The following is a 13411-nucleotide window of genomic DNA, read 5'->3' as shown; positions in this document are numbered from 1 at the left end:
TCGCAGTCTTCGATTTATGTTAGTTGCAACTTTAGGAGTTTTTATTAACAAGAATGTCTTTAAATATATTTAAAACTAGCTTACTCTTTATTATTTTGCTTGACGAGTTTTGGATGTTTTTTATTTTTTTTTTATCACACAGTTATTATTCAATGATTCTTTATTGAATTTATGATTGTTTTTAGGTTGAAGATAATAGTTTAGGATTGAGGAGCTTTATATGTTACCATTAAGAGTAGATTGAAAATTAGAGTTTTGATGGTTTTGATTTTAAACTAATTAGTTTTTGAAATAAAAAATATCAATTAAGTCATTTATGGTAATAAACAGTGAATCCATACATGTGTTATATTCTTCAGTCAATTTAATATGTAAAATTTAATAGTTATATTTATGTGTATTGTTAATTATCGTTACCTAAAAATAATTTAACTATTTTTTCTGGAAAAGATATTTTAAAATTAAAATTAATATAATTACTTTAACCAAACAACAATAACTTAAAATTAAAGGAAATTTAATTACAAATTTATTTTTTTTATATATTTGAAATACGCTAAATTTCAGATTATCCTACCAAGACAATCCTTTAAACTTATTTTGGTAATACTTTTTAAATAGGTGTATGTGTTTTTTTTTTTAAGAAAAAAAAATGCTCATTTTGTGTTTCATAAATTAAAAAAAAAAATTATGTATTTATACTTACAATTTTTAAAAATGAGTTTTTGAAAACATTTAAGAAAGTATTTTTTTTAAAAATAGTTTGTACTTTATTAAAATGAGTATAATCTCATATATTAATAAATATTTAAATTTATAGTTATATTTATGTCTATTATGATTCTTTTAAATTTTAAAATTATTTTATTATATAATTATTATTATTTTTTATTAAAAATTATTTTTAATTTGATTTGTTAAATATAGATTTTACAACTTTTAGAAAACTGAAAACTATCTTTTAAAAGTCAATTTAACAAACTACTCTAAAAAAATAATATAATTTTATCAAAGGGACGCGCTACACATCCATGTAACCATATAATCAAGTTGGTCCAATCTCAAATAGAGTCACACGCATTAATGATGAGTGAAAATACGCGCCTAAAAATCCTTTGTTACTTCGTGTTCATTATGAAAAAACGTTACTTCTTCCTCAACACGAAACTGCTCATTCTCTTCGAATCTCTCTCAAAATCACTCAAACTTCAGTCATGTTCTCTGCGAAAACTACTACTGGAGAAGAATCGCGAGAAGATTTGGCAAGGACCAACCAGAAACGAACGAAAACAGCAACAGAGATTCGCCTTCCTCCTCCTCCTCATTCTCCTCCTTCTTTTTTGCGTTCCTTCTTCTTCACGTATTTTCTCCTTTTCTTCATTCTTTTGTTGTTATTGCTGCTGTATTTTTTTTTTTTTGTCTTTTCCTCTTTTTCTCCCTGGTGAAGAAGCAGTAAAAGGTGAGGAGAAAGAGTTTTGAATTGTGCAGAACATAAATGAACCAAAATGGCCAACTCCACTGAACCGAACATCATTCATGTGCTGAATAAAACGTCATAAACATTTAATCATCAAGAAAAATATTTCTACATGGACAAGGACTCAATTGAACACACTAACAATCACGTAAATCAAAATGAGCAACTCCACTGAATTGAGCAACATTCATATGCTGAATAAAACGTCATAAACATTCAATCATCAAGAATAGCATTTTTCCATGCAAAAGAAGTTAACTGAACACATAACAATCAGGTAAACCAAAATGGTCAACACCACTGAACCGAACACCAATCATGTGCTGAATAAACGTGATAAGCATTCAATCAGTAAGAAAAACATTTCTTGCATGCACAAGAACTCAAATGAACACATTAATAATCAAGTGAATCAAAATGAGCAACTCTACGTAACCGAGCAAAATGTTGGTGTTGTTGGTGATGATTATAACGAAAGAAGAATCTGCGTGCGCGAAGAAGAAGAAGCAGAAGAATAACCTACGTGCGCGAATTTGAAAGAAGAAGGAGGAGGAGAAAGAGGAGGAGAAATACTATTCTTGTTGATTGAAAGTTGATCACTATTTATTCACCACATGAACATTGTTCGGTTCGGTAGTCTTTGTGATTTTGATTCACCAGATGAATGTTGTTCGATTCGGTGGCCTCCTTTTACTTTGTTCAGTGTTTAAGATTATTGTGATAGCATGCAGCAATCATTTCCTAGCTGTCTCAACGTAATTACCTCATTCAAGTGATTTGAAGTTGAATCATTCATTGTTTTCATTCTTATTACGTTGAATTTAATGCAGATCAATAATGAATAATGCGAACAGAGAAAAAAAAACGCGTATAGAGGAGAATGACGAGAAGAAGAAGAAGGAGGAAAATATGAAAAGAGAACAAGCTTTACGTTGAGAAAGGTTTATCACGCAGTAGAAGATTTACATTATATACGTTATATGAAGCGCGTGTATAACAAACGTGTAAGAGGGTTGGAAAGGTGCGTCTGATTAAAGTTACTTGAATAGTTTGGATGAAAAAATTACATCGATGTAGAGCTTTTAAATTAGCTTTTAATATGTACTATATAGACATAATAACTGAACTTATCTTTCAGCGATAATCTTTTATCAATTAAAAAAAAAAAAAAAAAAACTTAGATTTTGATAACCAAAATGGTAGGTATGTGCTCTTTCTCTTTTTTACTAAATGACTATTTAAGTCTCGTCTTAAAGAATAATATTATAATAATAATAAAAAATCATATTTACTTAGCTATCCATGAACCTAAAAAATATATACATGATTGAACTAGTCAAGACTCAAGAACCTGAATTTAAAACAGTAAGGGGAGAAATGCAACTTTGATGAGGTGAGCTCCGTAGAACCCATATATGTAGGTGATAAGAAGGTGATGATGAGGACAAATTGAAATATTAAAACAGAAAAAATATTTTAAAAATTGGAAATCTCAGTTAATAAAAGGACAAAATTAGATGCTTTTATTAAAATATAAGTTTATATTAGTCTTTAATTTAATATTAATAAAGTGCAAATTAATTTAGAATATATATATATATATATATATATATAATGAGAATTTTCAACTGTATGCACCTCCTAATAATTAAAAAAAACAAGTTGACAAATAATCTTCATAAATGAGAGCACATGCTTAAAAATACTACTAAAGTACTAATTAAGCATGCCCCAATTAAACAATAATTGACCTAAAGTTAAGTAAACGGAAAAAATAATTTAGCCTTGAAAATGTTATCTTTGAACTGCATTGATCTATCTAACTAATTTAAGTTAGTCTAATAATTAATTTACTAATTCGTTTAATTAAATATTGAGAATTTAAATTTCACTATGTGTATATACTAATTTATTGACCAACGATAAATTCTTAAATAAAACACTAATCCACAACGAATTAATTCTTACCTTACGGAGTTGAAAAATATACTATAGAAAAAAAAAACTTGCATACATCCAAATTAAATTGAATAAATTATATAAGCCGTTATCAAGCCGGAAACTTTGAATCATATTTATTTAGACAAAACAATAATATAATCACCTTTTCATCTTATTATGTGCAAAACGTGTATTAATAGTATGCTTTTTTTACAGGTAGTTCTTAATTAATTTGAACTGGTTTGCATATTTCTATTTTTGGTCAATAATAATGATCTTTCCATGTGAAAATTACATTGTAAATTCTGAAATGAATTGGCATATTTAAAGTATCCATTCTTAATTTTTGTTATTTTTAATCCTCAAGTTGGAGGAACACTACTAGGCTATAAGTCAATCCTCTTCTGTATTATTTGTTATATATAACTTTTTCTTTCCGAAAAAGTCAGCAATAGAAGAAGGTGTTCAAATATGGAGAAAGCAATTCATAGACAGAGAGTTTTGCTTAAACATCTACAACAAAATCCTTCACATTCATCTTTTCATCTTCAATCCACTCATCTCTCAGTAAGTTTATTTACCTATTATTATTATGTCTTAGTGTTTACAAACGGAGACATGCATGTCCAAAAGGTTTCAGCTTTGAAAAAAGTTGAAATATTGCATAATAGTATGGTAACTTATATTAATTATTTTAAGAATTAATTAACAGGCATGCCAGGTTACTTTTATTTTAGAGATGATTTCCATAAACAGAAAAATGAATGCCGCCGGTGTGCGGTGTTAAAATTTTTCAGTTTATGTATATTTTACTCTCACCTTCAAATAAAATTTCTCTCATCTTCTTACACTACTCTGATCTCTTTCCTTCGACCAATTTCAAATTTCTTATTAGGCCTCAGCATGTGTTGCTGGCAAATCTTCATATGGGAAAACTGATGCTTCTGAAGTTGATGATAATGATGTGGTTATCGTAGCGTAAGTTTATAATGGCTTTTGTTTTTTTTTTTTTCAAAGTTAAAAGTGAGACCGCAAACTTGAAATTTTTAGATAAAAATGAAGAGACTATATCATTTAAATTATAACTCATTAATATATAATTGTCTTGTTGATTAGGAGAAAACGACAAAAATCAGTTAACAATAACAGTAATGTTAGAAAATTAACATTACAGTAATCAATTTCAATCAATATATCAGGTTGCTAAACAAATTTATTATGAAATCTATTAAAGATGAACTTTTGTTAAGTTTAAACTTTAAATGTTTTTATTTTTAAGAGTTTTAATTTTTTAGATATTTTCTTTCTTTGTATTGAATATTAATTGTAATGTTGATTGTAAAATATTAGTTTCAAACACTTTCTCTAATAATAATTATATATACAATTATATATATACATTTAAAATTAGAAAATTATACACCTAAAACAACATTTTAGGATTAACTCAAAAAAGACATATACCCGTATAAAATTAGATTATTTGATTGTATTAGAATTTGAATTTAATATAAAAGGCATTGTTTTGACTTTTTCATTTTGGTCTTTTAATATTAAGAGAGACACTATTGATAACCTATATGGTTAATTACTAATGAGGCTATAAAAAACAATTATAAATATTAGTGCATACCGAACTGCTATTTGCAAAGCAAAGCGTGGTGGCTTCAAGGATACCCCTCCGGATGACCTACTTGCTTCAGTTTTGAAGGTGAATTCCATGCATGATCAACTCATTGTTTGCCAAAATTTAATTCTCATGCTTCATTTATAGGTTTTAATAATAATAATAATTGATTCATCAATTTTGTGAGATTAAAATTTGTTCGATATATATTAAGTCAAATCTAATTCTACGAAAATTTTGCCATAAAAAAACAAGAATAAAAATATATAATATGTGGTTCTTTTGTACATACTAAATTTTATACAAATATTTAATTATTTATGATCATATTAATAAATATATTTAGTTACTTTTTTGCTTTTACACTAATTATATAAAAAATTATTTAAAATAAAAAATTTAATTAAATAATTTTGTAAAATATTTTACGCAATTAATATATATAAAATCCACCTGTTAATTTCTTTATTGCTGTTTTCTTTTTGGTCCTTAATAAGAAGTCTTCTTTCACATTCTAACCATCATTATTTCATGACATGTGAGACAGGCAGTAATAGAGAAAACAAATGTGAAGGCAAGTGAAGTTGGAGACATAGTTGTTGGAACAGTGTTGGCTCCTGGAGCTGACAAACTTGTTGAATGCAGATTGGCAGCCTTCTACGCTGGTTTCCCTGGTCTATCTTTATATATAGATAAACACAAACATATTTATTAATTTATTTTTTATTTATTAAATATATAATAATAATAGTAGTTATAAAATTAATTAAAAGAATATTATTATATATTTTAATTAAAAAATTTTAAATTTATTCTAATATTATTCATATATAATAACCATAACGTATACATAAAAAATTATATAATATATATTAAAATAAAAATATATATTAAAAATTAATTAAATATATAATAATTAATTTGATAACTTATTTAGTATCGACGTAGATTTTTTAATAGATATGACAGATGATTTAATTTGAGCTCCTATGTATTTGAAAGCTTAATTTCGAGTGTAACTATTGATAATAAACGAATCCCTCCACTAATCTTGTTGCAGAGACTGTACCCATCCGAACTGTCAATAGAATATGTTCCTCTGGACTTCAGGCTGTTGCTGACGTGGCTGCTTATATAAAATCAGGCTTCTATGACATTGGTAACAATTAATTATTAGTAAATTATATGGTAAAATGTAAGTTTACATATTTTTTTTATAGGATAAAAAAAAAATTAAAAAAAATAAGACTCACATTTTAAACAACAATTAAATAATAAAAAATAATTATAAAAAAATTATTTTTTTTTATACAATTTAAATCTGTATAATAAAGTGTTAATTATTTGATAGTAATCCAATTTTCTTTAGCTAATAATAAGAAAAATATATATGGTTTTATAGTTTTTTTTTATTGGATATATATATATATATATAATAAAAGATAGTTAATAAATAATTACTAATAATCTTATTCATCAACTTGACGAATGCTAAGTGATGATGAATAGCGGTTTCGGCTCTAGAATTTTAAATATTTATATCTTTATATAAAATATTTGCTTAAAAAAATAAAAGATGATATATAATGTAGTAAATTTATATGTGATTATTATTTTTTATTATGTAATGAGTTTAAGTTTCAATTGTTTTACTTATTAATAATTTTTATTTAAATAATTTAACATCGTACACTAAAGTCTTTATATTTTTTTAAAATTAGCTTTTATATATTTATTTTTATATTTATTTTATAAAACTTTATTTGATTTTTAATAATATAAAATATTAACATATTTAATATTCATATTATTATATAAAAATTAATAATAATTTATATCTTTTTGTTTTGGTAATTTATATAATGTGTATTTTAGATATTTTTTTAAAAAATTAAATTTTTTTCTAAATTTATATTGTCAAAAGAAAAACATTTTACCATATCTTTTTTAATCATATCTTATTTCAACTATCATTTTATTTTAAAATTTGTATATTGTATTCTATTACTAATAATTTTTAGATAATTAATCATTTATGATTTGTCTTTAAATTTTAAAATTTTTAAAGAATCAATTTTAATTATTGAGATATGTCATAACTTCTTAACTAAAAATACTATCAAAGTATTAGTATTTTTTATTTTATAAAATGTTATTAATATTGTTGTGTCTTTTTTATTAACTATCATATCAAAAATGAAACTATTAAAAAAATTCTAACATTTTTTTAACTCAATAAACTTTTTTTTTTAGTTCAATAGCTACATATCATGCATAAATTATTTTTATATAATAAACAAAAATAATACACAAAAATTAAAAAGTTTATATAAAATTCAGCTCTCTATTAAAATTTTTAATCCACTCTAATCACAAATAAACATATATTTAAGATTTAGTTTGGTAAAATATTTTGGAGAGATATTTATACTTTTCAAAAGTATAAACTCTTCATTTTGTATTTGATAAATAAAAAATTTATGTGCTTATTTTTGTAATTTTTAAAAATTAGGAATACATTTAAAAGCATTTAAGAAAGAACTTTTTAAAATTAGCTTGTGCTTATCAAAATTAAAAAATTTAATATAAATTCGCACATTAATTAATATTTAAATTTAATTTTTATATTAATATCTATTATAATATTTTTAAATTTTAAATAAATTAAAAATTATTTTTAATTTAATTTGTCAAATAATATAAATTTTAAAAAATTAATTTTTATAAATTATTTTTAAAAAATAAAAATTTTATAAAACTAAATCTAACTATACTAGCTAGCCAAAGCCCAAAAGTAACACAAAACGAATTTATGGAGCACAATTATTTCAATATGTGACTCACCGCGCATGGGAAAAAGGTTCCAACCTTGATTCACATTAAAAACACTATTGAAAAGTGCTAAAAGTCTTAACTAACCGTGGCTAGATCTCAACTTTATTCCTGTTATATGATGCAGGCATTGGAGCAGGATTGGAGTATATGACTCAAGATAGTATCATTACAACGCTCCGTAACAGTAACCCAAAAGTAATAATATAATTTATCTATGATGTAGTATTAAATTTTCGAAGTTCTCACATATAATAATCTTCTGTATCATTTTTTTTCATTATTCATCTTGGAACTTTTTATCATGTCATTTTAAATAACAGGTGGAAACCTTGGCACAAGCCCAGGATTTTCTTCTTCCAGTGGGAATTACTTCTGAGAATCTCGCACAACGTTATGGTGTCACAAGGCAGGAGCAAGACCAAGCTTCCGTAAGTATATGTGACAAATAACAATAAAGTATAGTTTTAAGAGAAATATTAGGTGATTAATATTTTTATATTTATATTGTATTTAAATCAATACTAACTAATTTTTTATTTTTTTTCTTCACTAAAATCGTGCATGTGTAAATATAATTAAATAATTAGCAAAAAGGATATACGCTCTCTCCTACTATTCTATTTATATTACTTGGTGGTTTTTAGTTTTTACACTGTATGTTTTATTAGTAATTAATTGCATTAAAAAAAAAAGATAGAATTTAGAATTTTTCTATGAATACCTTCAAAAAAATTACTTTACTGCTGACATATATACATAGCCTTAGCCCTGGATACATCTTAAACTAAAAATCAATTTAAATTAAAGATTATATGAAGGTACCTAATTAAACGCTTTTAATTTGTGTAATAAAGGTTGAGTCTCACAAGCGTGCTGCTGCTGCAACAACAGCCGGTAAATTCAAAGAAGAAATCATTCCTCTTCCCACTAAGGTACATATAAACACACTGCCAACATGAACTAATTTCTTATGAATTAGATAGGGGTATGTTTGTAAAGGAAACAATTTGGAATTAAATTGAATTGTGAATCATCAATTATTGTGTTTGGAAGAAAAAAATGTTTACTTTCTAAAGGCTATACGCAAATCCAAAGGTTACAAACACATCTTAATGGTATATGCAACCACTAAATTACTAATAATGATTTCTTTCCAAAGATTGTTGACCCAAAAACTGGAGAGGAGAAGAAAATTGTAGTGTGTGTTGATGATTGTATCCGACCAAACACAACTCTGATGGATCTTGCAAAGCTTAAGCCTTCGTTCCAAAAGAATGGATCCACCACAGCAGGTGCTAAAAGAATTTGTTAATTTTGTTACTATGGAAAACATTATTGTCCTACCTAGTAATATTTTTATACAAATATCGCATTAATTAGCCATTAGTTATGTCTCTAACAAGTTTTAACAAGTAATAAAATTAAGAGAGTACATATGTAAAGAATGTATTTTTTATTTAATTGAAAATAGAAAATAATGACTAATTATATACATACACAAAAGCAAAACAAACTAATAGAGTTTTGAATTTTAAACTATGCCAACAAACTAAAAGAATTTTGAATTTTAAACTTCTTCGTATATTTTGAAGGTGATTGATTCAATAACAAAATTTGATCTATTATATTTTAGTAATATAAATGTTTCAGATTAAATAAATGTTGCTAAAAACTGCATATATGTAAAAGAGTGTATGTGTTTCTTCTCAATTTCATTTTTTTAGTATTATTATTTTGTTTTTGCAATTTAGGGAATTCTAGCCAAGTTAGTGATGGTGCTGCAGCAGTGCTGCTCATGAAGAGAAGAGTGGCTATGCAAAGAAAGCTCCCTATTCTCGGAATCTTCAGGTAATGAGGATTTGGATATAACCCTCAATACATCATATGTACCATGCATGTAAATAGTTATTTTTTAATATTTATTTCAATAGAAAAAGCTAGAAATTATTATTCAAACATGATACAAACCTCATTTTCATTCATTATTATCTGATCATTGTTAATGTATGTGAAAATTGGAAATCATCATGACTCAAATGATGACTGATTGAGTTCAATACTGTTGTAGGAGTTTTGCTACTGTTGGAGTAGACCCTGCTGTCAAAGGGGTTGGTCCTGTTTATGCAATTCCAGCTGCACTGGAATCTGCTCGTCTTGTCCTAAGTAACATTGATTTGTTTGAAATTAATGAGGTAATAAGGATCCATTTTATTATAATTTGTTTTATATCAATGTCCGTGATACTTGCGTGTAAAAACATTATTTTTCTTTTTCTTCCTTTAACTTTTATGTATATATATATATATAGAATACTACATTACCAACAATAATTTATATTTACATTATAAAATTTGCACATAAAAATTATATAATTAGTATTTATATTTATCAGAGTTTATATATATAAGTCAATACAATTTATATTTATATTTATTAAAATTTATACATATAAATTAATAAAAATTATTTATTAAAAATAATTTAATATTTGTACTAAAACTGATAAAAATGATTGATCCTTAAGAATTTCTGTATTTTTTAATTTATTTACACAAACAAGTATTTACTGTATGTACTCTTATGACCAATAATATAATGGTATATATTGTGAAGGCATTTGCGTCTCAGTTTGTTTATTGCTGCAAGAAATTGGCACTTGATCCCAAAAAGGTGAATGTCAATGGCGGCGCCATTGCTCTTGGGCATCCTCTCGGAGCTACGGGTAACATTCACATATGTTACACTTAGAATTAATGTATTTCCGTATTCATGAACAAGTATATATATATATATATATATATATATATATATATATCTGTGTGTGTGTGTTGAACTTTCATGATGAACGTGTGTGTTAGGTGCACGTTGTGTTGCAACTTTACTGCATGAAATGAAGCGTCGTGGCAAGGATTGTCGCTTTGGTGTAATCTCAATGTGCATAGGTGATGATGATGATGATGCTAGAATAATTAGGATTTAGTAATGTAATCTAGATTTTAAATTCATAAAATATATTCTAATAATGATATATATTAAGATTATTAATCCGATTTTTTTTAGAAAAAGCATACAAATTTTAAATTTTTAATGTATTTATTAAAATAAAAAATATTTTAATTTTATTATAATGTTTCCTATCTCCATCCTTGCTGAATATATAACATTATTTTGGCGCATCATTCAGGGACAGGTATGGGAGCTGCTGCTGTGTTTGAAAGGGGAGACACTTGAAGACGCAAGCCTACCTAGACAGAGAACACATTTCAAATCTTTCTATTTTGAATTCAGTTTCAATTGAAAGGTTCTACAAATAAATGGACTCAACTTTAAATGCTTTAGTGGAAACTTAGAACATTATATTCAATCTTCCATGTAGAAAAGAAAAGTTAAATAAATATATATTTATGTATTCTCTTGACTCTTGTTGTAAATACTTGTTCTCCATATAACTTGTTAAAATCAAGTTATTGTGACTGGGCTCTTGGTTTGGATCAAAATAAAGAAAGGAAAAAGTTTGGTAACAAAAAATTTTTAGCCATAATCAAAATTTTTTAAAATTTATTTCATTTATATAACTTAATAATATTTAATAATATTTTTTATTTTTTATTTCACTCTCTTATCAATCTACTTATCATACTTTTATCAACCCATTTATTAATAATATTCATTATAATATTATATCTCTAATTATTAGACATTCTTGTAATTTTTTTTTGGTGACTAGACATTTTTGTAATTATTATTTAATATTCTTTTTTATAATTTAAATTTTATATTTAAAAATGCAATAAAGACTAATAATAATAAAAAAACAGTAATAATAATATTCATTAAATGATTTAATTGACTTTAATTTTTATTTCTTTTTAATTCATTTATTACCATATCAGGAATTAGAAAACGTGAAAGCCTTGTTTAATACCTTTATCATTGTTACAAGGATCATGAATTGAAGGTTGTATAGCTTAGATGTAAAAAATCACAACTCTAGTTCAATTACAAACACAATAATTGGGATAGGCTAAAAAAATTTATAAGAAGTCGCCTTTATTATTGCAAATAGTATAACATTTGAATTTGACATTAACACGGTACTGATATCAGAAGGAGTTGAAGAATAATTTAAACAACAGACAGACTCACTCAATAAAATTGTTGCTAGTCAACCAATTTTCGAGAATATAAAAAATCACACTAGTTTTGATGAGGTATGGTAATAAATTGATATAATTTTTTTTGTGTTTTTATGTGCATTTATAATTATACTATACTGTACTAACTAAGTTCATACACATAACATTCATAAGTTCATATACATAACATCTATAATTACATAACAACAAACATCTAAAAATTAAATTCATATTTATTAGATATTACATCCATACACATATCATTTTTTAATTATTGCATAAGTAACTATTAAGTTAACACAGATGTTTTAAATTTGATCATAATTGAATTTGAAAAAATATCAAATTCTTAAATTAATTTATTTAATTAATAAATTTACTTATAACATCCATAAATTTATACACATAACATGCATAACTTCATATTAATAACATCTATAATTTCGTATTGATAATATTCACAATTTCATATCTATGATGTCTATAATTAATAAATTTTTATAATTAATATTACAAAATTTTAAACTATGCGTCTTATTATATTCTTCAAATTATCTCATATGTGCACTAATAAGTCATGATTTTAATTATTTTAATATTTTTTATTTAATATTCATATGTATGTTTATTTATTGATTTTAATATAATAAGTTAATAATTATTTTTAAAAATTTGTTTTTTAATTTTTGTTTATATTTTATATTTTATTTTTTATTTTCTAATAGTCTATATGTAAAATATGAGTTGTATAATAAAAGTTGTTAAAATTTTTTAATTTAACCTCTATAATTTCTGTAGAGAAATTGTATTTTAATGAGTAATAATGTGATTGAGGAATGTTAGGGATTTGATTTGGGAGAAACTGAAACTAATTTTAGAAAGAATATTAATGACTCTAACCACGCAGAATAAAGGTGGATGATAAAAAAAGTGGGTGATAAGGAGATGTATGTCACTTGCTTATCAAGAGAATGAGAATTTTTACGTAACATTTCTATATTGTAATTACTGTTTAACTACCTAGCACTACTCAGAAAGAAACTGGATTTTATAACTTTCAATATTATTATCATTACTATAGTATAACAATCCACACATGAAAACATCACGTGTCAATCTTTCTATAATACAGATACTTTTATGTGAAGTTAATAGTTAAAAATTATTAGATAATAATTTTATCAAATATATCAAATTATTTAATATTTTTTAACTAACAACTTCACATAAACATAACTACATGTAAATTTTCACCTTCTTTCATAATTGCTTCTAAAAAATTTTATGATGCATGAATTGTTCAATGAAGTGGTAATCTTTTTATTTTGAAAAATATAACCTCTGTAGTTGATGGTCCAAGAAAATTAATGCTCATTCTCAACAGTTGAGTGTATG

At 24.7% G+C, this 13411-nt stretch overlaps 1 protein-coding gene across 3 annotated transcripts; it reads left to right on the top strand.

Annotated features, from left to right (window-relative positions):
* Positions 1-3862: 3862 nt before the first annotated feature.
* On the top strand, positions 3863-11323 carry LOC107627493 (3-ketoacyl CoA thiolase 1, peroxisomal-like). Of its 3 annotated transcripts, none has more exons than XM_088504892.1 (14): positions 3863-3985; positions 4314-4396; positions 5045-5129; positions 5593-5710; positions 6106-6204; positions 8005-8075; positions 8201-8308; positions 8735-8812; positions 9040-9172; positions 9632-9728; positions 9949-10072; positions 10494-10602; positions 10739-10822; positions 11065-11323. In XM_088504892.1, the coding sequence occupies exons 1-14, from the start codon at positions 3890-3892 to the stop codon at positions 11109-11111; spliced, it is 1332 nt and encodes a 443-aa protein (XP_088361018.1). In that variant the 5' UTR covers positions 3863-3889; the 3' UTR covers positions 11112-11323. The 3 variants fall into 3 exon arrangements, with proteins under 3 accessions (XP_088361018.1, XP_088361019.1, XP_088361017.1); XM_088504893.1 differs by having other exon boundaries at positions 5593-5719; positions 10777-10822; XM_088504891.1 differs by having other exon boundaries at positions 5593-5719.
* The last annotated feature ends 2088 nt before the right edge of the window (positions 11324-13411 follow it).

This window comes from Arachis ipaensis, chromosome B2 (assembly GCF_059453495.1).
Source record: "Arachis ipaensis isolate K30076 ecotype BB chromosome B2, ASM5945349v1, whole genome shotgun sequence".
Classification (NCBI taxonomy): Eukaryota; Viridiplantae; Streptophyta; class Magnoliopsida; order Fabales; family Fabaceae; genus Arachis; species Arachis ipaensis.
Note: the sequence above shows the minus strand (reverse complement) of the source record. Positions and strands in the feature narration are given on the sequence as shown.

Coding starts and splice junctions, on each gene's coding strand:
- LOC107627493 (XM_088504891.1), top strand. CDS start 3,890: ATGGAGAAAGCAATTCATAGACAGAGAGTTTTGCTTAAACATCTACAA. Junction 9,729..9,948: donor CCTATTCTCGGAATCTTCAG/GTAATGAGGATT, acceptor ATACTGTTGTAG/GAGTTTTGCTACTGTTGGAG. Junction 10,073..10,493: donor ATTTGTTTGAAATTAATGAG/GTAATAAGGATC, acceptor TATATTGTGAAG/GCATTTGCGTCTCAGTTTGT.